Source organism: Phoenix dactylifera, chromosome 1, assembly GCF_051530095.1.
Source record: "Phoenix dactylifera cultivar Ajwa chromosome 1, Ajwa_hap1_PhDact_Kaust_v1.1, whole genome shotgun sequence".
Lineage (NCBI taxonomy): Eukaryota > Viridiplantae > Streptophyta > Magnoliopsida > Arecales > Arecaceae > Phoenix > Phoenix dactylifera.
The window spans coordinates 6,588,716-6,616,206 of record NC_143190.1 but is presented as its reverse complement, the minus strand read 5'-3'; the positions used below and the strand labels follow the sequence as shown (position 1 = coordinate 6,616,206).

Genomic DNA, 27,491 nt, shown 5'->3' with positions numbered 1-27,491 from the left:
GGCGCCGGCCCTCCGACGCTCAAGTCAGGGAGGGGGCAAATTATGTTGAAGAGGAGCCAAAGTGTTTTTAGAGTATCTAATTTTTCCAACCCCCCGCCTGAGAAGCCAAGGTTCCCTTTTATAGGCGGGGGTCGGTGTACCTGTGATGTAACGGGGCGAGGCCGTAGTACGGCTCGGCATGCTGTCCAGGTCGGCGCACGATCAGGCGAATTATTGCGTCGGTGTCGGAGGTATGGCCGAGATCAGAGACTTATCACAGTCGACTAGACTCTGCTGGGCTAATTTGCCGTGGAGAGCTGAGAATCCGTAGATGACAGGAGCCATGCGCATTAAATGTGGAGTAAGCCGGAGATCCGCATTAATTGTGGAGTAAGCCGGGGATCCGCATTAATTGTGGAGTAAGCCGGGGATCCGCATTAATTGTGGAGTGAATCGGAGGGTTACAGTAGCCATACGCAATAAATGCCGGAGGGGCGTCAGGGTATGGTCCTCGGCCGGACCTCAGGGGGGTATGACCGTAGTAGGTGGCTGACAAGAGTAGATTTTGAATATCAAGGTTTTTCCAGACCGGAGTCCTCGAGGTCGGCCGTCTTGAGGTCGGGCGTTCCGAGGTCGGACGCCGACTTCAGCTGTCCAGGGTCGGTGATTATGTGGCTTCTTAGGGGCATTTGTGTCATTTGGGGAAAAATCTTATTTCCCCAACAATTTGCATTCTTGTTTCAAAAGATTTAAGACAAATTGATGTCAATGATTTTTTTTACTAAAAAAGCTCGTTTGCAGTTAAGTAGTGAGTTCTAGAGTTGAAGTTGTAAAAGAAGATTTTGTGATTCACTAAAAGGAGGTGGGATGCAATCACCTCATTGGCCACTTAAACCCCTTTCAATTCTAAATTATAATGCACTTCAGAAAATTCATAAAAATTGAAAATAAATCAACATATAAAACATAGTTTTCTATATGGCCTCAGAGATACCGCTTATATAGTTGGATGCTGCCATGAGACAAAAGAGATAGCAAGTCCAACATTTTTTTTTAATAAAAAAAACCCATCTCTATCTAGTCCGCCACCTTAAACAAATAACAAACAACTTGTTAGCTAACTGTTGGAAAACATAAAAAGAAACAAAATCCCTCTAAAAAAATGAGAAGGTCATTAAAGATAATGCTATCACCTCTATACATAACAAACATACCATTACTTCAATCCATGGAACCTTCATCTCTACACTGCCACGTATGTCAAAGATTTACCCCTTAACTAGTACCAAAGGGATACCTTACCTCAATTATCCCTTGCCTCCCACATCGCGGCCTCGTCCCCCATCCTCAAGGCCACCTCGTCATGGGTTCAAATCCATTTCCCCCAATCTGTCTCCCCGCAGGCCGCAACCGTCCGCCAGTAGAAGCCCCCAACCTCAACCTCAAGTTTGAGCCAAAAATAAATAAATAAATAAATAAATAAAGGCCAACGGAGGAAAGGTCAGAAAACTGGAGCCGATACCGAAGAGGAAAGAAAAGACGTGAGAGCGAGCGACGAGAGAGAGAGAGAGAGAGAGAGAGAGAGAGAGAGAGAGCGGCGATGGTGTCGGACTCCGAGCTCGTGGAGCGGCTCCGGGAGTTCCTCCGGGCCTCCGACCTCTCCACCACGACCACCGCCATCGTGCGCCGGAAGCTTGAGGAGGACTTCGGCGTGGATCTCTCCGACAAGAAGGCCTTCATCCGGGAGCAGGTCGATCTCTTCCTCCACAGCGAGCTCAACGACAACAAGGAGGGCGAGGAGGAGGACGGCTCTGGCGGGGAGGAAGGAGACCGGCATGGGGAGGAAGGCAGCGGGGAGGAGGGGGACCAGGAGGAGGAGGAAGACGACGACGGCGACGTAGACGAGAACGAGGAGGACGAGGGGACGAGCAATGGGGTTGGGAGCAGCAGGAAGAGGCGGTGAGATTTTACTGCTGCTACTTTTTCCAGATTTCCTCTCTCTCTCGGTCTCTATTTTTGGTATGTTCTTCTGGCCGCATTTGGAATGTCCGGGCTAATTAGGGTTTTATTGTTCCTGATCTCGTTATGTACGGAGTTTAGATTATCGGTTGTTTATGATATCTTTAATTAGGTTTTTGCTTAATAGCTCAATGTTTACCCTAAAAATGTTTTTTTTTTTTACTTCTATCTGCCGAGAGATAGAATGATGGGAAAGTTGGGTGCTTGAAGGGTTTTTTTTTTTTTCCTGTGCTGGGAATGAAGTCAATCTGCGTGGTGGTCTTCGTTGAAATCTTTTATTAATCATGGTCGTGGAGAAGCCAGACTGGCAATGTTCGGCGCTTTCAGTGGACATTCCTCTTCTTCAATTTGATCCTTTTTTTATTTTTTTAAATTAAAAGTCAGCGTGGCTTCTGAAATCATCTTTCATACTAGTATTTCAGATACTTGGACATGTTCTTTATCTCTAGGGCTTGTTATTAGATTTGAGAATGAGAAATCTTTTAAGGTTTCTTCTCATGTTGAAGTTGGGGTCATGAATCTTAAGGAATGCCTTCAGTCATTGCTTGAAGTAAATTGAAGGAATGGCATGATATTAAAGTCTTAAATATGTGCAATCTTGGAATGTCTAGATCCCATTCATTTTTTTTGTTACGTTGTAAACATCCGAAGAGAGCCTCAACAATTTCAGTGGTTTGAAAAGAGTCAATGTATGGCAGCATGGCATGTGCATTATCATGGAGAAAACTCTGGTTCGTGCTGTCGGAGGAATGATAGGACCCTGCAGTTATGGGGATTATGGTGCTTGAGATTGATCTTTGCCACCACCTGGAATCTTTCTTGAGTTACCCTGTTTCACATGTCAGTCAATTGCATTCAATATAGGTTGGCGACATAGTATGACATGACTGTATTATTCAGATTCAGATGAATTTTAGGGTTATGAAATTAATAGTTGATGAAGTAATGGTGCCAACAGGGCAGTGATATGCAAGACAATTTTATGTGTTGAATTCTGCATTAGTATCATTCAAAGAAAATGTCCTCTTCTAGCCCTCATCTAAGACCTCCATGACTTCTCATAAGTCCCTTCCTTCTGAGCTATTTAAGCAGAGGGACATGATATGCAATTAAAGATATTTGTCGTATAGCAACTTGTGGAATTTATGTATTGATCAACTGTAGAAGGGTAAGCCTGGCCTGTTCTAGAAAAGTAACATCACTCAAAGTATTTTCCAATGGTGAATTCCTTTCTTTTGAAGCTTTATCTGTCTTTGCTAAATTGCGTCGAGATCTGCTTCTTCACACACACACATATATTTTTTTAGAGCTAATTGCTGCTTTAAATTTTTATTTTGAGTAGAGTGAGCGAGTGAGCATGCTTTTGATTTTTTATCTACTTGTTGTTGGATATTTCATGCAATTACATGTTTGTTATGCAAGTCTAGCGAGGGGAATCAATTCTTATTGCTGATAATAGATGTCAAGAAGGTTGCACTAGGAGATCAAGTATAGGTAAAACATCTAGTTTTCCTTCTAGACAGAATTGTTAATTTTTTCTGAATTGAATTATAAATTCAAGAAATACCAACATACAAGCACATGATATACACATTGAAGCAAATCATAAAATTGATTTAAGATTAATTCATTTATAGAGAAAAACTCTAGGGGAGAAACTTAGATACAAAAGAAAAACTAGTGAAAAAAGTTAAAGAAAATATTTTTTGTAAGAAAGCAAAAAAAATGAATGAAGGATAAATTACTTATAAACTACTATGTCTTTTCTCGACAAGGTTCAAGTGAACCTAAACCTTTCAATTGTTCATATCCAATTGATGGTGCATTGATATAGCTCTATCTCGTATCATGTTTTTGCACATCCTCTACACTCTATAAGTGACATCCATGGAACATCAGGGTATCTTTCAATGTTTCAAATCATGTTTTTGTCCATCCTCTCTACCTAAAGATGCAATTGGGCAAGGCTTGGGCCTGGCCACTGATTTTGAAAATTTTAAATAGCATAAACCCAAAGACTCAAGCCAAATAATGTAAAATTTGACCCATAGGCTGGACATTTGCACTCCTAACCTATTGTATTACCCATTTCATGAGTAAGTGGTCACGAGCTTTCAGACGTAGAAATAATTTCTCTTACCCTCTTCTTACCCTTTTCCTATTGAGAAAAAGAAAGATATTTAGAGTTGGTTGGAAAAAGAAGGGATAGAGTCGACTGACAGAAAGAGGCAGAATCAAAAGGTTCGGGACAGAATGGGGCCATGGGGGAGATATGACTTAGATTAGCGGGGGAATAGGCTAAATCTAATATACGCTAGATAATATTAGATTTCTATTTGCATAAAAATATATTGGTTGCTACTTTTTTTTTAATTAAGGAGGTGTTCATGATTCCATAACAGAAAAAAATGATCTGATTGGAAGAGGATTAGAAAGTCATGGGATAAAAAGAGAGGTAGGTTGGAAGAAGCATGGTGAAGTCAAGGGTGTTTTGAGAACAAAATTTACTGACAGGCTATTCTTAAAATTTGATTCGTTAAAAACTAAGAGGATTATTTGGAGTAGAAAATTGGAAAAACAAACAGATGGAAAATGATAATCACATGGTTTGGTTAGATATCCATATTTAGTGGATACTATTTTTTCTTAATGGAGGAGGCATTCCATAGTAACAAGAAGAGAATTGATTGCAAAATTATTAGAAAGTCATGGGACAAAGAGAGAGGTCAAATGGAAAGAAAATGGTGGAGTCAAGGGCATTTTGACAACAAACACTGATTAATGAAATATTTCTAAAACTCAATCTTGTTTCTTTTTAATATCGTATAGATGAGTGAAACATTGAAGCAATATAAAGCATTTATTGTTGTGGGGCATATTTAGGGTCTGCCGAACTGGCCCGAACCGGTTTGGGCCATATCGAGCCGAACCAGTGCAAGACCGGGTTGGTTCGGCTATGGTATTCGTATCCCGTTCGGAATCACTTGGAACCGGATGGTTCGCACTGGTTTGAACCAGTTCCCCCCTCCCCCTCCCTTTTTAAGCAGTGGGAACGTCCGAGAAGAGTTCCCAAGCGTTCTCATGCCTTCACGATTTTTGAAACCCCCCTACCCAGGCAAAAAAATGCGCTGATTTCAATGATTTAAAGAGGATCTAATCGAAAACAACTTACATTTTTTCTCCACTACCTCATCTCCTTTTTTTTTAATGCCGAAAAATGTAGAGAAAGTTCCAAAATAAGAGAAGGTCATACCAACATTTTTAATTTTAGCATGATTTAATGATATATTGTAGATCTATGGATGATCTACACAATCCCACTAAAATCTTTAATTTTTAGATTATATAATTTTTTAAATTAAAAATATATTTTTCGATTAAAAATTAAAGAATAAAATTCAAAAAATCACTATAAAATTAGAGGTTTTTTTAGGGGCATGCAAGTTACTCTTCAGCTAAATTTAGTGTCCATTTATTCAAGTTTTAATGTGATTATGTACATAGTGGCCGAGGCCTAAATTTTTTAAAAATTGATATATAAGTAGTCTTTGATGCATGCTCATGGGTTTAGAAAAATATATGTAGCATCTATGGTAGGATTTTATATGGATCTAAGTTCAAATTAAAATTTTCAAATATTTGTATCTAAAATTATTTTTTAATTTAAAAATAATTAAAAATATATAATTAATACAAAAAAATAAAAAAAATAGTACTATATATTACATAATTCAAAAGTACTTTTAAAGTAGAGAACATATTTTTCTGAATTTATGATATTTAAACATATTTTAAAATTTAAAAATTATTAAAAATATATAAATAATCCAAAAGTATGAAAAATTATTATTATGTATTAGATAAGTTAGAAATATTTTTTGAAGTAGAAAATAATTTTTGTCGTAACGAAATTTATTATTTTTAAATAATTAATAAACTAATATGCTTGATAAACTCATAGAAATGGTACCATCAAAAAAAAAGATTTAGAGTGTGACATTGGTTGGGATCATGGGCAAATACTCTTAGGTCAGCACCTTTGGAGGTGCAATTGGTGCAACACAAAGTTCAAAGAGAAAAGGGTAACTAGTTTGAAGCAGCATCTGGCTGGTGATTATCCCGATGTATCTATGTTATCAGAAATGCTCACAAGAGGTCCGATAGCTGATGAAGAAATACTTTGCTAATTTCAGAGCAACGAAGGAGAGGGTTTTCAAGAAGAAGGATGAGGTGGACCGTCGAGGGGTAGAGCCATCTTTATATCACTCCAGAAATTTAGTGGCGTCATCCGTTCCAGATGATGAGAAGGCACAGATCCAGGCTATAATTCAAGTAAACTTGGATGATTAGTGGTGGCAGGATGAGGTGGTCAGGCTAGGGCTCGATTTGGGCTCTCAAATTATAAGTTGAGCTATGGTTCTGTGACTAGTAGAAAAGATCCAGAGTTCAGGAGGACCTTCTCAGTTAGAAAGGTTATCAGAGAGATGGTAGTCATACTGCATCTATGCCGAAGGCTTTTCATAGCAGCAAGAAATCCTTTAGAAAGATTTCACTAGGAGCCACCATTTATGATTTAGATCCATATGCCTTTCCTAATAAGGATTCTAAGCAGTAGAGGGTTGACACCATGCTAAAGAAGGATAAGAAGAAGAATGCAGCGAGCTATTGGATCATGGTTCCACTTCAGCCACATTCCAACAAATGCGGCAGACAACATGTACTATAGGTCAACCATTTCTTCTTTATAGGCTGACGGTTTTGCTGTAAATCTTCCAAGACTGAAAGATATCTATGGTGAGTTTTTTGGCAACAATAAGGAGTTAGAGAAGTGGATTGCCTCATACTAGAGCAAGTGGCCCACATATGAAATGATAGTGATGTGTGATGGTTGGATCGGCCCTACCAGATGGAGCATAATTAACTTCTTGACATACTGTGATACAAAAATTTTCTTTCAAAAGTCAATTAATATTTTCAATCAGGTGCACAATGCCATATGTATCCTCAGATTAATAGAGAAGGTGATTATTAGATAGGACAGAAAAATGTTGTGTAGGTCATTACTGATAATGAGCCATAATATAAGATTGCCAAGAGATCTTGATGGAGCGGCGGCTATATATTTTCTAGACTTCATGTGCTGCCCATTGTATTAATTTCATATTGATGGATATTGCGAAGATTCGTGGGGTGCAACAGACATTGTAGACAACCCACACTAGATATATTTATAACCATTCATGAGTCCTATCACTGATGAAGAGGTATGCAGGAGAAGAGATCTTGAGACCAGATGTGACAGTTTGTTGCTAACTATGTTGTATTTAATAGCCTCCTTGAGAGAAAAGCAGCCCTGTATCAGATGCTTATCAATGTCGAGTAGCAAGAAAGCAGATTTGCGAGTGTCGGCACTGAGGAGAGCAATGTGGAGGACTTGGTGACAAGGCAGATATTCTGGAAGCGAGCCGAAAAGATAGTAAAGGCTATCAAGTTATTGTACGAAGTGCTTCGGGCTGTGGATAACGAGAGGTACTCCCAGATGGGCTTCGTGTATCATATGATAGAGGGCAAAGAATCAGATCAGGGAGGTAGATTTGACGTATGCCTAGGAGTACATTAACATCATTGAGCAGTAGTGGGACTATCAGATGGGTAGAGACTTCCATCTCGCAGGTGAGCAAGAATATTAAAAATTAGTCTGCTCTTATATTTGTACAATTTTACTAAAACAATTATGAACTCTGTTTGTAGCTTACTATTTAAATTCAAGGTTCTAATACAACGTACCTGTAATCCATATGGATGATGAACTTCTGGCCGCTTTGCATAATGTGATTTACAAGATGGAGCCTGATTTAAAAGTCGTGGCCCTATATCTAGGAGAGGTAAGTTAACTTAAGTGATATGTGTAAGTTAACTTGTGTCTTCAATGATTAAAATATTTCAGTACGGTTCTTTTTTATAGACAAAAATATCTAGGGAAGGCATTGACAGCTTTGGAATCTCGACAGCTATCGTAAGTAAGAAAAGTATAAATTCAGATATATTATATTATCAACGATAGCTATTATCTGATGTTAGATGGTTACTAATATGATACTATTTTATATGTAGTTTTTTTAATATTTTTGCAGCTAAATGGTGGATTCATTTTAGTTTATCCATAAAAAATTTTAAGCGGCTAGCTATCCGAATCCTCTCTCAGATGGCCTCCTCGAGTGGCTGTGAGCGCAACTAGTCTATCTTCGTTCTTATCCACAACAAGCAGAGAAACTGTCTGACACAAAAGTGGCTCAACGACCTTGTATATGTTTACTACAATCTGAGGTTGAGGTTGAAGTGCATTCAAAAAGAAGTAACGCTAAAGTATATGGATCCAATCCACAATGCTTTTGTTGACGATCAAGATGATCCTATGATCAGAGGGCTTGTGGGCCAACAGTAGAAGCCGGAGCTTGATGAGCCAAGATTGCCTCCACAACTAGCTAATTTCGTAGCCAACGAGGCTAGAATGGATGCAGGGCAATGAACAGATCGCTACATTTTACGTATTATTCCAGCGGATCAGCCACAGCCATAGAGGTCACTGGGGAGCTAGTCATTATATGACTTCTTGTCTGAAATATCCTTATAGAGATATGACCAAGAGTTGCTTTGACGAGACCACCACGCTATCTGGTTGACTCAGTCAGGAGGGCGACATCCATCCTCCCAGCGTAGCCAGGCATAGAGAGGCACAAAGAAAAAGTAGGTATCTACTCGACGCAGCAAAAAAGAAAAAAAAAATCAGTAGTAACTCCGATGGAGAGTGTGGAGGAGAAGTCAGTTCACTCAGATTCAGAGATTAAGAAAAGCAGGATAGCCAGAAAGGGAGTGGAGAATATGAAACCACCATTTATGAGATACAGCTGTAAGGTGGTCTTTGATTCACCGATAAGTCCCATTTTTACGCGTGTTACATAGGATAGAGACCATGGTGCATGATCTGGTAGAGCTCGCGAGGATATGATTGCATATAGGAGACGGGCTCTTTGAGGTCGTTCAAGAGGATATGGTGTACTTGCAGATGATCTCGCACGTGGAGTAGGATTCATAGACGTATCAGATTTCAAGTCGTATGATGTATTCTATTATCCGTAGCTACAGGCAGCCTATGATCCATATGAATATGGTGTGTCTGACGCATCGTCTTCAATGACTACTATCCTACGTAGCTCAGAACATCTTACGAGTCGAATTTTGCTGCTGGTATATTTGAATAGGCCTCTCCATAGTTGTATTATCGGCCAGAGGATACCTTTTAGAGCCAAAGCTTCAATGAGAGATCCAAGACTGGTTATAACCCAGAGTGCGTTCTTTATGAAATGAGCGTATAGGACGACAATGCTGCTTGGTTAGAGAGGTGGGCTGATGTGCCTCCTAGTTATGCTAATGATTCGGAGATCTACAATAGACTTCGTAACTCGACGAGATTTTAGATATCAGTATATACGTTGTAATTTAAATATATGTAATTGATTGTATAATTTTATATTCTGTATCTGACTAATTAATTTTAGAATATTTTATGTTGCTTCTTCTAGCATGCAACATCAAGAGGTTTAGGATGTATCAGGATCATAGAAACATCAAAAAATATCAAATTATATTTAAAATCATTGAAAAAACTGACTACCATTTGTTCAAACTTAAAAAATATTGAAAAAAATTGGCCCGCCGATTTGAAATTGGCACGTCATTGCGTACTGTGTCGGTACAGTACCGAACATGCCACTGACTGGTACAAATCCTAGTACTGGTTCGACGGACCTTTATTGAGGCATTCTTAATTCCATAGTAACAAGGCAAAATGATTAGAAGGTCATGGGACAAAAAGAGAGGTAAATTGGAAACAAAATGGTGGAATCAAGGGTATTTTGACAATAAAGACTGAGGAATGAAATATGTCTAAAACTCAAACTTGTTTCTTTTTAATATAGTGTAGATGAGTGAAACAATGAAGCAATATAAAGCATTTATTGCTACCAGGCACATCTTTATTTCTATTAGGTGGCAATGTGTTAAGTGGAGTTAAACCTTTACTATCAAGGCATGCTGCCTTAACCCAAACCCGACCTGGCCTGCTCACTAGTCAAACAAGGCTGTTCCAAGCTTGTTGGTAGGTTAGCTAAGTCTTTCAGGACCTAAACCATCCACCAAAACCAGGGGGTGAAGAGCAAGAGCAGGAAAAAACGATAGGGAGGAGATGCAATATCACATGGTTGGATAATGGTGATGGGGTGGTAAAACGATTGTTTATTGGGTGGTGTTGGGGCTTAATGCAAGTGCTAAGGTGGTGCAAAAACAAGGTGACAAGGTAGAGTGATTGTGATGACAGTTGCAAGTCTAGATGAGATGAGAAGAGGGTGAAAGAGGAGAGGGAGTGTCACGCCCCGAACCCGAACCTAGGCCCGGGACGCGCCAGACGCCGCACACCCGCACGGCGGACCGCACGGGCGTGCAAGGCTGAATAATCAGACACTCAAGTCGCAACATCAGATCACAATATCAATACTAAAAATCTATCATTTATGATAATCAAATCAATAATTCAATTTCAAATGTCTCAAATAAAGTTGATAACATTTATTTACAAGATCAATTACTTATGACAAAATGAATCTAAATCTATCTATGTCCAGTGTCATAAGTCCTCTCCTCCCGAATCCCCCATCAATCATCTCCTGTAATTATGTCAAAAACAGGTATGAGCTACAACAGCTCAGTAGGTAACAACATGCAAAAAGTCACGATAACATGTATTAAAGCATATGCAATGTAACTACAGGTCATGTGCACAAAATAAATATGATGATCCGCAAACCAATCCGATACTCAAGTAATATATATATATACCATCTCAGTCTATCACATCACGCATAACATAATCCACAGATCAAACCGCATGACTACGGCCACATCACCCAGTGGCATGGTCACATCGAAGTGTCAACACTCTGCTCCTAATGGAGCCCTGCACCGCAGTGCTGCACCCCAGGGTGCCCAATCTCTACTCCTCAGAGCATGCTCCGCAGAGCCAAAACACCCCATAGTGCCGGAGCTAGTTCCTCATACAAGTCGACAGGGCCAACGTTTCCACCCCATTGGCGGGAATCCTAGACAATAGTCACGCGGTCTCCAAAATCACATCCACAATTTCCAACAATCAAACTTAATATAAACATAAGTTTTCAAACCAATATCTACATAATAGATTTTCAGATGATCGATTTCCAGTCAAAAACATGCTTCTAAATAATAATGATGCCAAGAATGTAAAACATATCAATATGCTGGAAATAACCATACACATATGCATAATACATGTAAATCATACTTTGAGCAAGGTTACCTACTTGGGCTCGCTTAAAAATCCCTGCCACAGATATCACGAACCCCTGATTAAACATAAATATTAATTATTTAATTAATTAAGAAACATAATTTAAACTAATTCCAATCCCCTAAACTCCTAAGTTCATAGATCCAAGAATAAGTAAACTAGATCCCAAAAATCAGAATTCTTTAGACCCAAACCAATTGTGGCCCAACACAGATTAGGCCCAAATGAACCAAACCAGATTACAGGTCCAAATCAGATCTCGGGCCCAAACCAAACCAGCCCACAAATCCAATCAGACCCAACTCATCCCAAAAATAGGTTCCTAGCCCAACCCAAACCAGATCTGATCAGACCAGATCAGATCAAATTTTGACGAACCAGATTGTACTCACATCAGGCTAACCCAAATTCCTGACTCAAATTCAGACCCTAACCAAAACCCATTCACTCAAACCCAATTCATGGAGTAGGTGGAACCGGTTCACAGTTTAAACCCGGTTCAAAGTCTGGTTCACAAGTGAGGCACGGATTTCAAAGCAAGGATAAACACCCAAAGTTCATTTGTATCAGGTTTGAGACAACAACAGGGCACGGAAAACGATGCAAGGAAAGCACCCAGCTGGAAGAAGAAGAAGAAGAAGAAGAAGAAGAAAAAGAAGGAGAAGAGGAAGAAGAAGAAGAAGAAAGGAAGAAGGGGGGGTGGCTGGTGGTTCCGGTCGGCCCTCGGCGGCCGACCGTGGCCCTCGGCGGCGGCGCTCGGCCAGCCGCCGTCGGCCATCCCACCTTCACAGGCGGCGCCGGACGGGAAGAAGAAGAGAAGGAGAAGAAGAGAGGGAGGAAAGAGAGGGACCGGGGCTGGGAAGCCCGGCCCCCGTTCGCCCACCTCCGGCTGAACCCGTTTCAGCCGGATTTGACCCCGGCCGGCCGCCGTCGGCCGGCCGAATCTCTCAAAAAGAACTTCCCCGAAACAGGGGAAGTAAACCCCATTGTTTCCCATCGTTTTCCTCCCCTTAAATTCAAAAAAAATAGGTCTATGTTGTCTTGCTCACCTCCGGTCGTCGACGAGTGTTTCCCCGGCGGCGATGGCGGCTCCGGCGACCTTCTCAAAAGAGGGAAAAAAAAAAGGAAGGGATGGGTTCTCAGAGAAAAGAGAAAGGGAGAGAGAGAGAGAGAGGGAGAGAGAGAGGGAGAGAGGGAGAGAGGGAAGAGGGGGGGGGGTGGTGCGAAGATCCCGCTGGCCGTTCGGCCGGCGTGGTCTTCGTGGGGAGACCATGAAGAGAAAACTGAAGTCGGCATCCATTGCCGACTTCAGTTCTTTGGGCCCAATAACGGGCCCAAATTCAGATCCTTACACTCTAACCAACTAAAAAAAAATTTCGTCCTCGAAATTAAAACATACCTCAATCCGAGAACAAGGCAGGAAACTTCTCTCTCATCTCCTCCTCCAGCTCCCAAGTAGCTTCTCTCTCACTGTGATTGCTCCACTGGACCTTGACATATGAGATAGTGCGTCTTCTCAAGACTTGGTCCTTCCTATCCACTATACGGACAGGCTGCTCCACATATGTAAGATCGGCGCGAAGCTGCAAAGGTGCCACATCAATCACATGATTTGGATCAGCAATATACTTCCTCAGCATGGAGACATGAAATACAGAATGAACTCCCGATAGAGCAGGTGGAAGTGCCAGTCTATAAGCAACAGATCCAACTCTCTCGAGAATCTCGAAGGGTCCCACATATCTCGGACTGAGCTTGCCTCGAACTCCAAACCGCATGATCCCTTTAGAAGGGGACACTCTGAGGAACACATGATCTCCGACCTGAAATTCCAATTCCCGCCTCCTGATATCTGCATAGCTTTTCTGTCTGCTCTGAGCTGCTCGGAGTCGTTCTCTGATCAACTGAATCTTTTCCATTGTCTGCTGCACCATCTCTGGACCCAAGATCTTCCTCTCCCCCACATCATCCCAACAGATAGGCGATCTGCACTTCCTACCATATAGAGCCTCATAAGGAGCCATCTGTATGCTTGCCTGGTAGCTATTATTATAAGCAAACTCTACCAGTGACAAGTGATGATCCCAAGAGCCCCTCATATCAATAGAGCAGGCTCTCAGCATATCCTCTAGAATCTGGATGGTCCTCTCAGACTGTCCATCTGTCTGTGGATGAAAGGCTGTACTGAAGCTAAGGGTGGTCCCCAAAGCTCTGTGCAAGCTGCCCCAGAAATGTGCCACAAACCGGGAATCTCTGTCTGATACTATGGATACTGGAACTCCGTGCAGCCGTACTATCTGCTCGATATATAATTCTGCCAGCTTCTCCAGTGTCATCCCAGTCTTGATTGCCAGAAAATGAGCTGTTTTGGTCAGTCTGTCTACGATCACCCAGACTGAATCATGACCTCTAAGGGTACGAGGTAGCCCTGATACGAAATCCATAGTGATATGCTCCCATTTCCACTCTGGAATCGGCAGAGGCTGTAGCATACCTGCTGGTCTCTGATGCTCAATCTTAACTTGCTGACAAGTTAAGCATTGAGATACATGCTGGGCAATCTCCCTCTTCATGTTATTCCACCAAAACACCGCTTTCAGATCCTTGTACATCTTGGTACTGCCTGGGTGCACTGTATATCCCGTACTGTGAGCTTCATCCATGATTTCCTTCTTCAGACCAGGATTATCTGGAACACAGACTCTGTTAATAAACCTCAAAGAGCCATCTTCATGTATACGGAAATCTGACTGTGTACCAGACTCGATATCCCTCCTGATCTTCTGGAGTCGAGGGTCATCAACTTGCGTTGCCTTAATTCTATCAATAAGTGTAGGCTGGACTCGCAAGTTTGCCAATTTCATAGTAGCCTCATGTAGATACACCTCTATCTCTGCTCTCCTCAGATCTTCCAGAATATCCTTCTGAGTAGTAATCAAGGCTGCAATATTCCCTGAAGATTTCCGGCTCAGTGCATCTGCTACTACATTTGCCTTTCCAGGGTGATAGTGGATAGTCAGATCATAATCTTTTAACAACTCCAGCCACCTCCTCTGTCTCATGTTCAGCTCTTTTTGAGTAAAGAGATATTTTAGGCTTTTATGATCAGTATATACCTGACATGTCTCTCCATACAAATAGTGCCTCCATATTTTCAGAGCAAATACAACTGCTGCAAGCTCGAGATCATGTGTGGGATAGTTTTCTTCATAAGGCTTGAGCTGTCTAGAGGCGTAGGCAATAACTTTTCCATTCTGCATCAGCACACAGCCCAAACCCTTCTTGGAGGCATCACTGTAAATAGTATAATCAACACCCGTGACTGGCAGAGTCAAAATAGGTGCTGACACTAGCCGGCGCTTCAATTCCTCGAAGCTCTTCTCACACTGATCCGACCACTCGAATTTCACTCCTTTGCGAGTGAGTCGAGTCAAGGGCCCAGCAATACTAGAGAAGCCTTCTACAAATCTTCTGTAATAGCCGGCTAATCCAAGAAAACTGCGGATCTCTGATACATTTGTCGGTCTGCTCCAGTCAACTACAGCTTCGATCTTCTTCGGGTCAACCATAATTCCTTCTTTAGATACCACATGCCCCAAGAACATCACCTGATCCAGCCAGAACTGACATTTCTTCAGTTTCCCATACAATTGATTCTGTCTCAAAATTTCCAAAACAATTTTCAAGTGTTGCTCATGCTCAGTATGACTCTTGGAATAGATTAAGATGTCATCAATAAACACAATTACAAATTTGTCCAAGAAAGGTTTAAATACCCTGTTCATCAGATCCATAAATGCAGCTGGAGCATTTGTCAACCCGAAAGGCATCACCAGATACTCATAATGGCCATATCTGGTGCGGAAGGCAGTCTTGGCTATATCAGACTCCTTTATCCTCAACTGATGATATCCAGATCGCAGATCAATCTTTGAAAACACCTGGGCACCCTGAAGCTGATTAAATAAGTCATCAATCCGGGGCAGGAGGTACCTGTTCTTGATAGTCACTTTGTTAATTTCTCGGAAATCAATGCATAGCCTCATACTGCCGTCCTTCTTCCTCACAAATAACACTGGTGCACCCCAAGGAGAGACACTGGGTCGAATGAAACCCAGATCCAATAGCTCCTGCAACTGTTCCTTCAGTTCTTTTAGTTCAGCAGGGGCCATTCTGTAAGGAGGTCTAGATATGGGTGCCGTACCAGGGTTTAGATCAATGGCAAATTCCACCTCTCTAACTGGTGGTAAACCAGGAAGCTCATCAGGGAAAACATCAGGGTATTCCCTGACCACGGGTATGTCTTCAATTTTCTGTTCCGACTGCTCAGAATCCATGACGGCTGCCATATACACAGAGCACCCCTTCCTGAGAGACCGAATACCCTGTAAGGCTGCCACTATCTGAGGGGAGACACACCCTCCATCACCCACAAAATAAAACTCTTCAATGTCAGGGATTCGGAAAGTCACCCGCTTCGAGAAGCAGTCAATGGTAGCGTGATATATAGCTAACCAATCCATACCCAGAATTAAATCAAATTCATGTAAGTCCATGACAATAAGGTCAGCTTTCAAGTCTCTACCCTCTACAATTACTGGGCAAGACTTGCATATCAGTGAGGTGATCATCTTACCCCCAGCTGGGGTACTAACACATAATTCCCTCTCCAAGGGTGAGCAAAATATATCATGCTTATGCACATATGTAGATGAAATAAAAGAGTGTGTGGCCCCTGAGTCGAATAGTGCATATGCATAAGTAGAATGTACTAATAAGGTACCTGTCACTGCCGTGTTGGATGCCTGAGCATCCTGCTGTGTCAGTGCATATACCCGTCCCTGGGTGCGAGACCCTCCTCCTGTCTGCTGTCTGGGAGCGGCTGGCTGAGAAATCTGTGCTGGATCAGGGGGAATCTGTCGCTGAGGAGCCCTAGCGCTCGGTGGCCTCTGCACAGATCCGGCCCGGGGACAACTAGAAATCCTGTGGCCCGGCTGACCACACCCATAACAGACAATAGTCCTAGACTGGGTCTGAGGACACTGAGCCATCTTGTGGCCCTGTTGGCCACATCTGTAACATGCTCCAACCCTGGGCCGTCTCCGGGGACAATCAATGGCCTTGTGTCCAATCTGACTGCAAAAATAACAGGCTCCTGATATCACCCGGTGCTCTGGTGCAGTCCTCCCAGGTGGAGCTCGCTGTCCTGCTCCGTGACGGATCTGCACGGGTCGGCGTACATGCCGCTCACTATCCGAATCAGAATCTCTGGCCCTCTTCAGCCTCCCTTTATGTGCTTCCTGCGTCTCTTTCCAGATAATCTCCATATTCTTCGCTCTGTCTACAAGATCATCATAGTCGGTCCAATGGACAGCAGCCAAGCCTCGACGCAGGTGGGGTCTCAATCCCTCCTCAAATCTACTCATCCTAGCTACAGGGTCCTGGACGAGGGAGGGTGCAAAACGAGACAGTCTATCGAACTCTGCCTCGTAATCCTCAACTGACATACTCCCCTGAGAGAGACTCAGGAACTCTCTCTCCAACTCTCTGACACGGCTGGACGGAAAATATTTGGATTAAAAAGCCGTCCGAAATCCAGCCCAAGTCACAGTCCCGATATCCTGTATCATGGTCCGCTCCACTGACTCCCACCAGTGGTGTGCCCGGTCCTGGAGCATATAAGTAGCATATCTGACTCTCTCCTCCTCGGTGCATCCCATGGCCCTGAAGGCCTTCTCCATCTCGTCAAGCCAGTGTTCGGCCTCCTGAGGATCTGTGGTTCCCTTGAAGGCCGGAGGAGCCAACTTCCGGAATTCTGCAATGCTCCTCCCCTGATCCGACGAGCTAGCAGAGGGATGCTGTGGCTGTGGGTCCCTCTGCTGTCTGACCAGCCCAATCACCTCCCTGACCAGTTCCAATACTGGGGTCGATCCTCCCGCCTGATCCTGTTCTGGTCGGTCTAAAACTGTCGGAGCAATCTCCTCTTCCTGAACTCGCTCAGCTGGGCGAGGAGTCGCCGGATCATCTCCCATCGTCTCAATCAGACGACGAGGTGGTACACGAGCACGGCGGGGCGGCATCCTGATACAGACATAATACCACAAGTTAGGGTTAAGTCAAAAATCATCCTATGAGTTTACTACCCCACTCTCATTTCCTCACATGTGTCCCTATGCTCCTAGGGTTTTCATTAGTTATTGTTCTTTTGTTCTGATGTCCCTAGTGATCGTTAACCTATGCTCTGATACCACTAAATCTGTCACGCCCCGAACCCGAACCTAGGCCCGGGACGCGCCAGATGCCGCACACCCGCACGGCGGACCGCACGGGCGTGCAAGGCTGAATAATCAGACACTCAAGTCGCAACATCAAATCACAATATCAATACTAAAAATCTATCATTTATGATAATCAAATCAATAATTCAATTTCAAATGTCTCAAATAAAGTTGATAACATTTATTTACAAGATCAATTACTTATGACAAAATGAATCTAAATCTATCTATGTCCAGTGTCATAAGTCCTCTCCTCCCGAATCCCCCATCAATCATCTCCTGCAATTATGTCAAAAACAGGTATGAGCTACAACAGCTCAGTAGGTAACAACATGCAAAAAGTCACGATAACATGTATTAAAGCATATGCAATGTAACTACAGGTCATGTGCACAAAATAAATATGATGATCCGCAAACCAATCCGATACTCAAGTAATATATATATATACCATCTCAGTCTATCACATCACGCATAACATAATCCACAGATCAAACCGCATGACTACGGCCACATCACCCAGTGGCATGGTCACACCGAAGTGTCAACACTCTGCTCCTAATGGAGCCCTGCACCGCAGTGCTGCACCCCAGGGTGCCCAATCTCTACTCCTCAGAGCATGCTCCGCAGAGCCAAAACACCCCATAGTGCCGGAACTAGTTCCTCATACAAGTCGACAGGGCCAACGTTTCCACCCCATTGGCGGGAATCCTAGACAATAGTCACGCGGTCTCCAAAATCACATCCACAATTTCCAACAATCAAACTTAATATAAACATAAGTTTTCAAACCAATATCTACATAATAGATTTTCAGATGATCGATTTCCAGTCAAAAACATGCTTCTAAATAATAATGATGCCAAGAATGTAAAACATATCAATATGCTGGAAATAACCATACACATATGCATAATACATTTAAATCATACTTTGAGCAAGGTTACCTACTTGGGCTCGCTTAAAAATCCCTGCCACAGATATCACGAACCCCTGATTAAACATAAATATTAATTATTTAATTAATTAAGAAACATAATTTAAACTAATTCCAATCCCCTAAACTCCTAAGTTCATAGATCCAAGAATAAGTAAACTAGATCCCAAAAATCAGAATTCTTTAGACCCAAACCAATTGTGGCCCAACACAGATTAGGCCCAAATGAACCAAACCAGATTACAGGTCCAAATCAGATCTCGGGCCCAAACCAAACCAGCCCACAAATCCAATCAGACCCAACTCAGCCCAAAAATAGGTCCCTAGCCCAACCCAAACCAGATCTGATCAGACCAGATCAGATCAAATTTTGACGAACCAGATTGTACTCACATTAGGCTAACCCAAACTCCTGACTCAAATTCAGACCCTAACCAAAACCCATTCACTCAAACCCAATTCATGGAGTAGGTGGAACCGGTTCACAGTTTAAACTCGGTTCAAAGTCTGGTTCACAAGTGAGGCACGGATTTCAAAGCAAGGATAAACACCCAAAGTTCATTTGTATCAGGTTTGAGACAACAACAGGGCACGGAAAACGATGCAAGGAAAGCACCCAGCCGGAAGAAGAAGAAGAAGAAGAAAAAGAAGGAGAAGAGGAAGAAGAAGGAGAAGAAGAAGAAGAGAGGAAGAAGGGGGGGGGGGTGGCTGGTGGTTCCGGTCGGCCCTCGGCGGCCGACCGTGGCCCTCGGCGGCGGCGCTCGGCCAGCCGCCGTCGGCCATCCCACCTTCACAGGCGGCGCCGGACGGGAAGAAGAAGAGAAGAAGGAGAAGAAGAGAGGGAGGAAAGAGAGGGACCGGGGCTGGGAAGCCCGGCCCCTGTTCGCCCACCTCCGGCTGAACCCGTTTCAGCCGGATTTGACCCCGGCCGGCCGCCGTCGGCCGGCCGAATCTCTCAAAAAGAACTTCCCCGAAACAGGGGAAGTAAACCCCATTGTTTCCCATCGTTTCCCTCCCCTTAAATCCAAAAAAAATAGGTCTATGTTGTCTTGCTCACCTCCGGTCGTCGACGAGTGTTTCCCCGGCGGCGATGGCGGCTCCGGCGACCTTCTCAAAAGAGGGAAAAAAAAAAAAAGGAAGGGATGGGTTCTCAGAGAAAAGAGAAAGGGAGAGAGAGAGAGAGAGAGAGAGAGAGAGAGAGGGAGAGAGGGAGAGAGAGAGGGAGAGAGGGAGAGAGGGAAGAGGGGGGGGGGGTGGTGCGAAGATCCCGCTGGCCGTTCGGCCGGCGTGGTCTTCGTGGGGAGACCATGAAGAGAAAACTGAAGTCGGCATCCATTGCCGACTTCAGTTCTTTGGGCCCAATAACGGGCCCAAATTCAGATCCTTACAGGGAGGACGAGGAAAGGAGATGTGGGGGCGAGGATGGCTAGAGTGCCTTGATGGTGGGTTGTGAAAGTTTCTGATTGCTGTGCTAATGAAGCTAGCGATGGCTGTGGGCCACTCTAATAGTGAGGGCAAGGTGGCTGTCGCACACCACAATAGCAATAGAGAAGCGGTTGTTAGGTGCCTCAATGGCAAGCAGAGGAGAGGAGATGATGGGAGGAGATGAGGAGAAGTTGGATGAGGAATCAGGTTTTACGTATTAGCCTGATTAGGGTCTACTCCTTTTCTTTGTTTGTTTAAGAAATGAAAGATCTGAACCATTGAATTTATATGATTATATGTAATATAATTATATGTTTTAGTTGAAGATCAAAATGCTTATTGGAATAATTTTAGGCCAGGCTGGGTATTCCCTGACCTGACTGGTTATAGCACATTAACTTATTTAAATCCAGACAAACTTACTGGTAAGTCGAGCAATGTTGATCTGTTCTCCAAAAAAGCAATCTTGACTTGTATCTGACCCAGGGAACGAATTAGTCATCCGAGGCAGGCTGATCTCTGTTTTGTTGTAGCCTGTTTAACAAGGTTTGTGTCAAAATTGCCAGCCAACATAATTTCCATCAATACCTCTATCTAATTGTTCATCATTTTTAGGGTACATTAACATCCGAGGAAAAAATGAAAAGTACACTTAATCCAAGATAGAACTGTGCAGAACTAAGAATCCTTAAAGGCTGAAAAAGAACACCAAGCTTCTCACTTTTGTTGATGAATAAAACTAGCTGACATGGTAATCATACTTCAAATATAACCTTGTAATATATACTTGATTGATTATTGGACTACATGCATTTCCTTTAGGAAGATGGAAAAAACTTCCTGGCTCAGTTTCAGAAAATGACATTTCTAAGATGTTTCTCCTTTTGCATTCATTGCTGTCTCTTTTTTTTTTTTTGGTGGGGTGGGGGGGATGAGGGAAGTTGAGGTTCTACCTTTTCATTTTCCCTGCTATTTATGTGGTAAATAGAGCACTACTATGACTTCCTAGTTGGTTCACACTTTGAGAACTAATGAAATGAGATTTTGTACAAGCTGGCATAATATCTTTTCAACTTGCCTCGTGATATTCGTGCTTGCTAAAGTCCAACAAGTCACCTTCTGCAAGTGGAGTTAGCTTACTGATTTTTCTTCCCTAGTTGATGTAACTTGTTTTACTTTAGAGTATGCAAGGCATCCTAGTTATCAGAAGACTTCTGGACTTCAAACATTCTGCAACTTTGCTGATTGCATATGGATGAGACTTTTTTTTTTCTGTTTGGTTACATCGTGTTAGTTATATGGAGGTTGCAACTGTATAAGTCTAATTAATGCTTCAATTGTATGCGTGCTAAAGCTCAGTTGAATTGAGAATTTGATGTTCCTAATTAATATTAAAATCCCTGACACATTCTATTGCATCTGTATAGTTTTCTGGGCCTTCCACTTTTTATTCGCTTATTTTTTTCATGTACAAACTGCTGCTGTAAGTTCCTTACATGTATCTTCTGTATTACATTATATTAGATTTAACAAGCTCAATAAGGTGGTCAAGAGAAGGGGTGGTGGATTTACCAAGCTATGCAGTCTTTCTCCAGCACTGCAACAATTTGTTGGTGAATCTGAGTTAGCCAGAACTGAGGTAATGCTCATAAAATATATGGTCTTTTTAAATATATACCATTTTATCAGTTCAATTAAAAAATTAACGAACTTTCAGGACTTTAATCTTCTATATACTTGTTTTCCACAAATGGTTTCAGGTTGTGAAGAAACTGTGGGCTTATATTCGCGAGAACAGTTTGCAAGACCCAAACAATAGGAAAAAGATAATATGCGATGAAAGACTGCAAAACCTCTTTAACGTTAACACCATTGACATGTTTCAAATGAACAAAGCTTTGTCAAAGCATATTTGGCCTTTGACTTCTGAAGATGGTAATTCTGAATCTGAACTGACTTTGCTTTTCTGCATAGCTAATGGTTTGAGTCTCTAATTTACTTGTATTATAATTTTTTTAAAAAAATATGTTTGTGGGTGCATGTACATCCCAATGCAAAAACATCTGCTGCTGAGGCTTAGTGTCTCAAGGATAATCTATGAAGTTTATGCCTCAGGGCTTGAGGCTTTCTTGTTGCCTCATCAAGAGATAAAATGCCTCACCTGCGCATCCACCTCTCATTACATTGATTTACCTTTGATATATTGCTTTTTTTTTTCTGGCACAGACCTTTGATACATTGCTTGATTTATTTTTTTTTAATACTATTTCCAATGGTTTAGCAGGCCCAGTGACTACAGTGAAGTCAAAACCGAAGGACAAACAACATAAAAAGGAAAGAGAAGGTTGGATGTTAGTGTTCTCATGTTTTATTAGTGTCGCCCACAAAATGTAGCAGCATATCACATATTGTACTTATCAAATTCTGATGACTTTCTTTGGACAGGAAAGCGGCAAAAAGGAGGGTCTTCTGGTCTTCTTGTACCCCTTCCACTTTCGGATGATCTGGTGAAGTTTATTGGTACTGGTGAGAATACATTATCTCGCTCTGATGTTGTGAAAAGGATGTGGGAGTACATAAAACAAAATAATCTGCAGGTATTTTGTTGTACTGCTTCATATATTGTATAATTGCTGGTTAGATAAATAATTGCATGAGAAATACAATGGTCTTCTCTGTTATATTCTCTTTGCATCATTGCTTATCTGATGGAATAAATAGCCTTCATAAGAGTGAAAGTGAGATCCATTTGCGCCCGGAGGCTTAGGGTTTAGATGTGGACTTTCCTCTGCATCATAGACCAACCTAAGTGATGAATTACATAGAGGAATAATGTGACAGTTCAAAACCATGGTTCTTAGGAAAACTACCTGAACCCAATATATATGCATCCAGAATATCCATAAAAATCTTCAAATCAAGGTTGTAAATACCACTAGCAAACCTCATACTGTTTTTCCATCAAAATGGTATGGTATCGGCTGTACGTGCCAAAACTGACCTCTTTCAAAAAATTAAAAAATCAACAGCACCAATATGGTGCCACCAGGATGCACTTATATGGATTTTAGACTGGTATGGTTGACATGCACTGGTACGACTCTTTCATCATCTTGGCTTCTATACCGCTGCCGTTCTCGTGCTGGTTTACTGGTTATGCCATCCCTTTTTGGTGGCTTTTAAACCATGCTTCAGATTATATATCCATATATGGTATCACATATCTAGGATGCTTGATATCTTGCTAATTTCAATTTGGAATTGGGTACAATCAAATTGTATCTGGATAATTCATCTACTTTGTATGTTTTCACCATATAGCTAGTGATGTCGCGTTACCCAACTGCTACCATAAGCTAGAGTGGGAGGTTGGCCCACTTTGCAATAGGGCCAAAGTTTCATGTTGGCTGAGGTCTTAGGTTGTGCTGATATTGGGCCCTCACCGATGTGATATATTGGATCATCTTGGCCCCTATTATCTCGGTTGATACAAAAGGACAAATCCCAGTATATCATCCAATATGATATGAATATATTGGCCGATATTTTCCAGTCACCTTTTTACTTAAATATTGTTTTGATTAATTTCCAAAATTAATGACTTAATACTTTCTCTGTTTCCATACTTACCATATCAGCCAAGATTTTAATATCTTGGTCCTAAATTATCACGGGAGATCATAGAGGATCTCGGGTCTTTCCAAATTTCCGTACCTTCCATCCTGGTCAAGATAAACCGAGATCTCAGATCATGTAATCTCAGTCATTTTTTACCAAGATGACTGAGATCTCGGTTTTTAAAAAACTTCGGATGGGGCTGCTAACCCATATGTCAACTCAACAAGATAGCTTTGGTTCACTTCTTCCAAGAAAGAAGGGCCACTTGCCACATATATGCCCCGTTCATCTGTTGCTGACATTCCCACTTTTTTGTACTCTTTACTTTCTTTGGATTTGGCTGGATGTACTCAAGTTAGAGCTATATGAATTGCCGTTTTCACCGGAAAAAAAAAAGCCTAGAGTCATTCGCACGAATCCTTGTTACAAAATGATTGGACATTTGAGCCCTGCACACAAGGTCCTTGTGCTTCTTACTGGTACATGTAGTATGGAGGCTCAGACATGCAGCACCTGCATACAATCTGCAGAACTTGTATGTCTTTCATGCTCGTATGTTCAACAGCTCTAATGGCGAAACCAAGACATAAATAGCCACACTTGCAGATGCATGAATGCTTTTTGCATTCACCTACATGTGCAGTTGTGCACGGTCAGCATTTAGAATTGATTCACCAGAAACTTGGTCAGTAGCCAATTTTTGACAACTAGGTCCAAATGGAAATGAGTCAAGCTCGTGCCATCTCAAATTGCATAGTACCCAATGCTCCACTTTGGTTTTATTCTAGCTGGCCCAGGTCCAGCTCCATTTTATGTCATGGTGGATCCTATGTTTCATCATGGCAAATTTCGTAACCTCCAAATAGGAGTGTTGTTGATAGGACAATGTGTGAAATGCAGTGTACTCTAAAGGCACCTATCTTGTCCGTTGCCCACAACTCGCTTAAACATGCATGCACAAAAGGTGCCAAACTAAGGATGAGTTTTGAACTCAAGTCATGCCTCTGGAAGACAAGGGTCTTGCTTATGCGTCATGATATGCGAGTCAATCAGGAACTAAACTAATTAGTTGTACTCTTTTCTTGAAATAAAGGCTAAATTTCAATATGATCTGTCAGCTTGTTGGAAAATATTTGGGATGTGTGATGGAGATCACTATTATACTTATTTTGCATGGTCACTTCACCAAACTTTAATATCAAATATCGAGGAGGCATTACTACCTTGTTACATGGTGATAAACATTGAGGGAGATAATCGTAAAGAGAATCAGTTATCTGATTTATATAATTTACTAATATCCTTGTAGAGGCATCGAATATGCAATATTACTAACTTTGCCTGCAAAAGATTTGAATAACATCCTCATTTGTTACTTTATCCAAATTTATGCTGTAGTATCTGTGGAAAAAAGGATATCAGGGATGAGGATGCTATTATAATGATGAGGCATGTACTAACTAAAGAAGTTTTTGTTGGATCATTATTTCGATAAAGTAGAGGGAATCTTGTTTTAATCACAGTAATTTATTTCAAGGGAAGTGGATGTGGTGTTAGATGGCCTAAACTAATGTGTATAATGGGAAGGGCTATTTAGAAATGACTGGTTGGCAGCTGGGAACAAGAAAAAATACAGCATATATCTGCAGTAGTCGATTTCTCTTGTAGTTTGAGCACCTTTTTTTTTATTTTTTTTGTTGCTGTTGCTATGTGAAAAATGAATTGCATTCTTAATGTTTGTTTTGTTATTGATGCTTTTCCACCATTCTTGTCAAAAAGGTTGATTTATTCTTTTAACAGAAATGGGGTGCTCTGAAATCTGATATTTCTCTAGCCAATTTAGAACATAGATAGAATGTACCATTATAGTAGTGGTTATTAAGAGTCTGAAGGATCCCTTTATTTGGTAAGATATTGTGAAGTAGTTAGTCTGGTGGAGTAGCCTCCAAAATTGATCTTAGGCGAGATCCTCCATGACTGCTGATACCTGCAGCTGATTGGGTTAATTTAGTGACTAGAAAAGCCTAGAGTACCACAGCATTGAGTTATCACAAAATTTTGGATGTCCATAAAGACTTTGAAAATAATTGTGGGGAACCGGATGAATCGCCATGAACATGCAAGGCTAAAAGGCCACAGTGACTTCAACTCTGCAAATCACTTGCATGACTCCCATAATTCCATGGTGACCGGCAGAAAGACTAGTGACTTTGCAATCTGGTGGGACTGCAAGTTTTGTATACAAGTCCCTTTCTGGTAACTAGGTTATGTTTTCATTGTGATTTCTCCCTAACCATGCTGAACCATGTAAATTTTGGAAGTTTTTTTGTTTTAGATACATGTAGGGCTGCAATTGAGGTGTGGGTGGATTGGGATTGTCACACCCAAAATCCAATGCATATTTGAATGTGGTCAAAACATTGGACTATGCCTAATCCATTTCCATTCTGGTTGGATTGAATTGGGTCAAACTGCAATCCAGACACAAACCATAATTAGCATGTGTAGTTGATTATCTGATTATATGATAAACACATTATGCAATAAAATAAAGATAATAATAAGTAGCACATATACTTTGTGAACAGCCTTATTCGATGTAAGATCTGATTGATAACCACATATATTATAATGAACAGTAACAATTAACTACATTAATCTTATCACTGAAGGAAAATTAATTTCTTATATTCAAGGGGTGGTCTGAATGTAAAGTATATTAGTTTTGGATTGGTTCAGGTTGATCCAGGTCTGGATTGGGAACTTAGTGATTCAAATCTATTATTTACTTAAAATGGGTTATAATTTTCAGTCCAAGCCTAATCCCGATAATTTAGGTTCGATTTAAACTTGGATTAATTTCAGGCAGGTTCCAGATTGGAAGCTGGTCAATCCAATTCATTTGCAACCATTAGACAGAGAGTTTTCAACAATTTAATTTTAAATTAGAAGAGCTGACTGCTCTTAAACAATATTTGCATCATTAAGTAACCTAGGAGATGTATTGGCAGAGTAATTTGCTAATGAACCTGTGCCTGTTGATGAAAAAGTTGTCGACGAAATTAAAGTTTGGCAACCATGTCATTTGGAGTGTCAAGTTAATATTTTTGAAGTTTGCAAGCCCTTTGATGCCAACTGAAAAATAAAGAAATTAATAAAGGAAAACACCTACAAATGAACGCTTGGTGTCAATTTACATGTTGGACGAGTTTTTCCATTGCCTGGCAAAAATTATGCGACGTAAAGTTTCATATATTGAGTTTTCAATTATAAGTGCATTTATTGTTTGCACGGAACATTTTGTCAACTACGTGCACTATTTGCTAGTGTTCCATGTCTTCTCATGTGGTATTTGCAAATTATGATCATTATTGTACTTCTCCTTGATAGTCCAGGTAAATCTTCTTGATTCAATGCTTTTTTTTCTTTTCAAATTAATGTTTTCCGTCATCTTTGGAAGGATCCGGCTGATAAGAGGAATGTTATATGTGACGAGAAGCTAAAGGAACTGTTCAAGGTTGATTCTTTCAGAGGCTTCACAGTTTCCAAGTTGCTGACAGCTCATTTCATCAAAACAAAATAGTGAGATGCCCCTTTTGGTATGTCTGTTGAACCCAAGGAAGTGGGCAATTTTGTTTGCAGTGTAGTTTAGTTTAGTTTTTTTTATTTATATATGACATGTTTTGGACTATTCTGGAGAATGGCAAAGAATGGAAGTGAATTCATTTATTCATCTCTTTATCTGATAGAATATGTATAGGGAAGTATTGTCATCCTGACCTGTGGTATCAAATTATTGCACTAAATTTCCTTTCCATCTCAGATAAAGAGATTCTAGCTTCTTGTGTTTCAA

At 41.3% G+C, this 27,491-nt stretch overlaps 1 protein-coding gene across 2 annotated transcripts; it reads left to right on the top strand.

Annotated features, from left to right (window-relative positions):
* The first annotated feature begins 1,183 nt into the window (after nucleotides 1–1,183).
* On the top strand, nucleotides 1,184–27,491 carry LOC103709148 (uncharacterized). 2 transcript variants are annotated; one of them, XM_008794369.6, is made up of 6 exons: nucleotides 1,184–1,938; nucleotides 21,545–21,659; nucleotides 21,781–21,955; nucleotides 22,305–22,364; nucleotides 22,466–22,617; nucleotides 27,099–27,491. In XM_008794369.6, exons 1-6 carry the CDS (start codon nucleotides 1,580–1,582, stop codon nucleotides 27,219–27,221), a joined length of 984 nt encoding a protein of 327 aa, XP_008792591.2. In that variant the 5' UTR covers nucleotides 1,184–1,579; the 3' UTR covers nucleotides 27,222–27,491. The 2 variants fall into 2 exon arrangements, with proteins under 2 accessions (XP_008792591.2, XP_008792590.2); XM_008794368.6 differs by having other exon boundaries at nucleotides 22,302–22,364.

Coding starts and splice junctions, on each gene's coding strand:
- LOC103709148 (XM_008794368.6), top strand. CDS start 1,580: ATGGTGTCGGACTCCGAGCTCGTGGAGCGGCTCCGGGAGTTCCTCCGG. Junction 21,956..22,301: donor GCCTTTGACTTCTGAAGATG/GTAATTCTGAAT, acceptor CCAATGGTTTAG/CAGGCCCAGTGACTACAGTG. Junction 22,365..22,465: donor ACATAAAAAGGAAAGAGAAG/GTTGGATGTTAG, acceptor TTCTTTGGACAG/GAAAGCGGCAAAAAGGAGGG.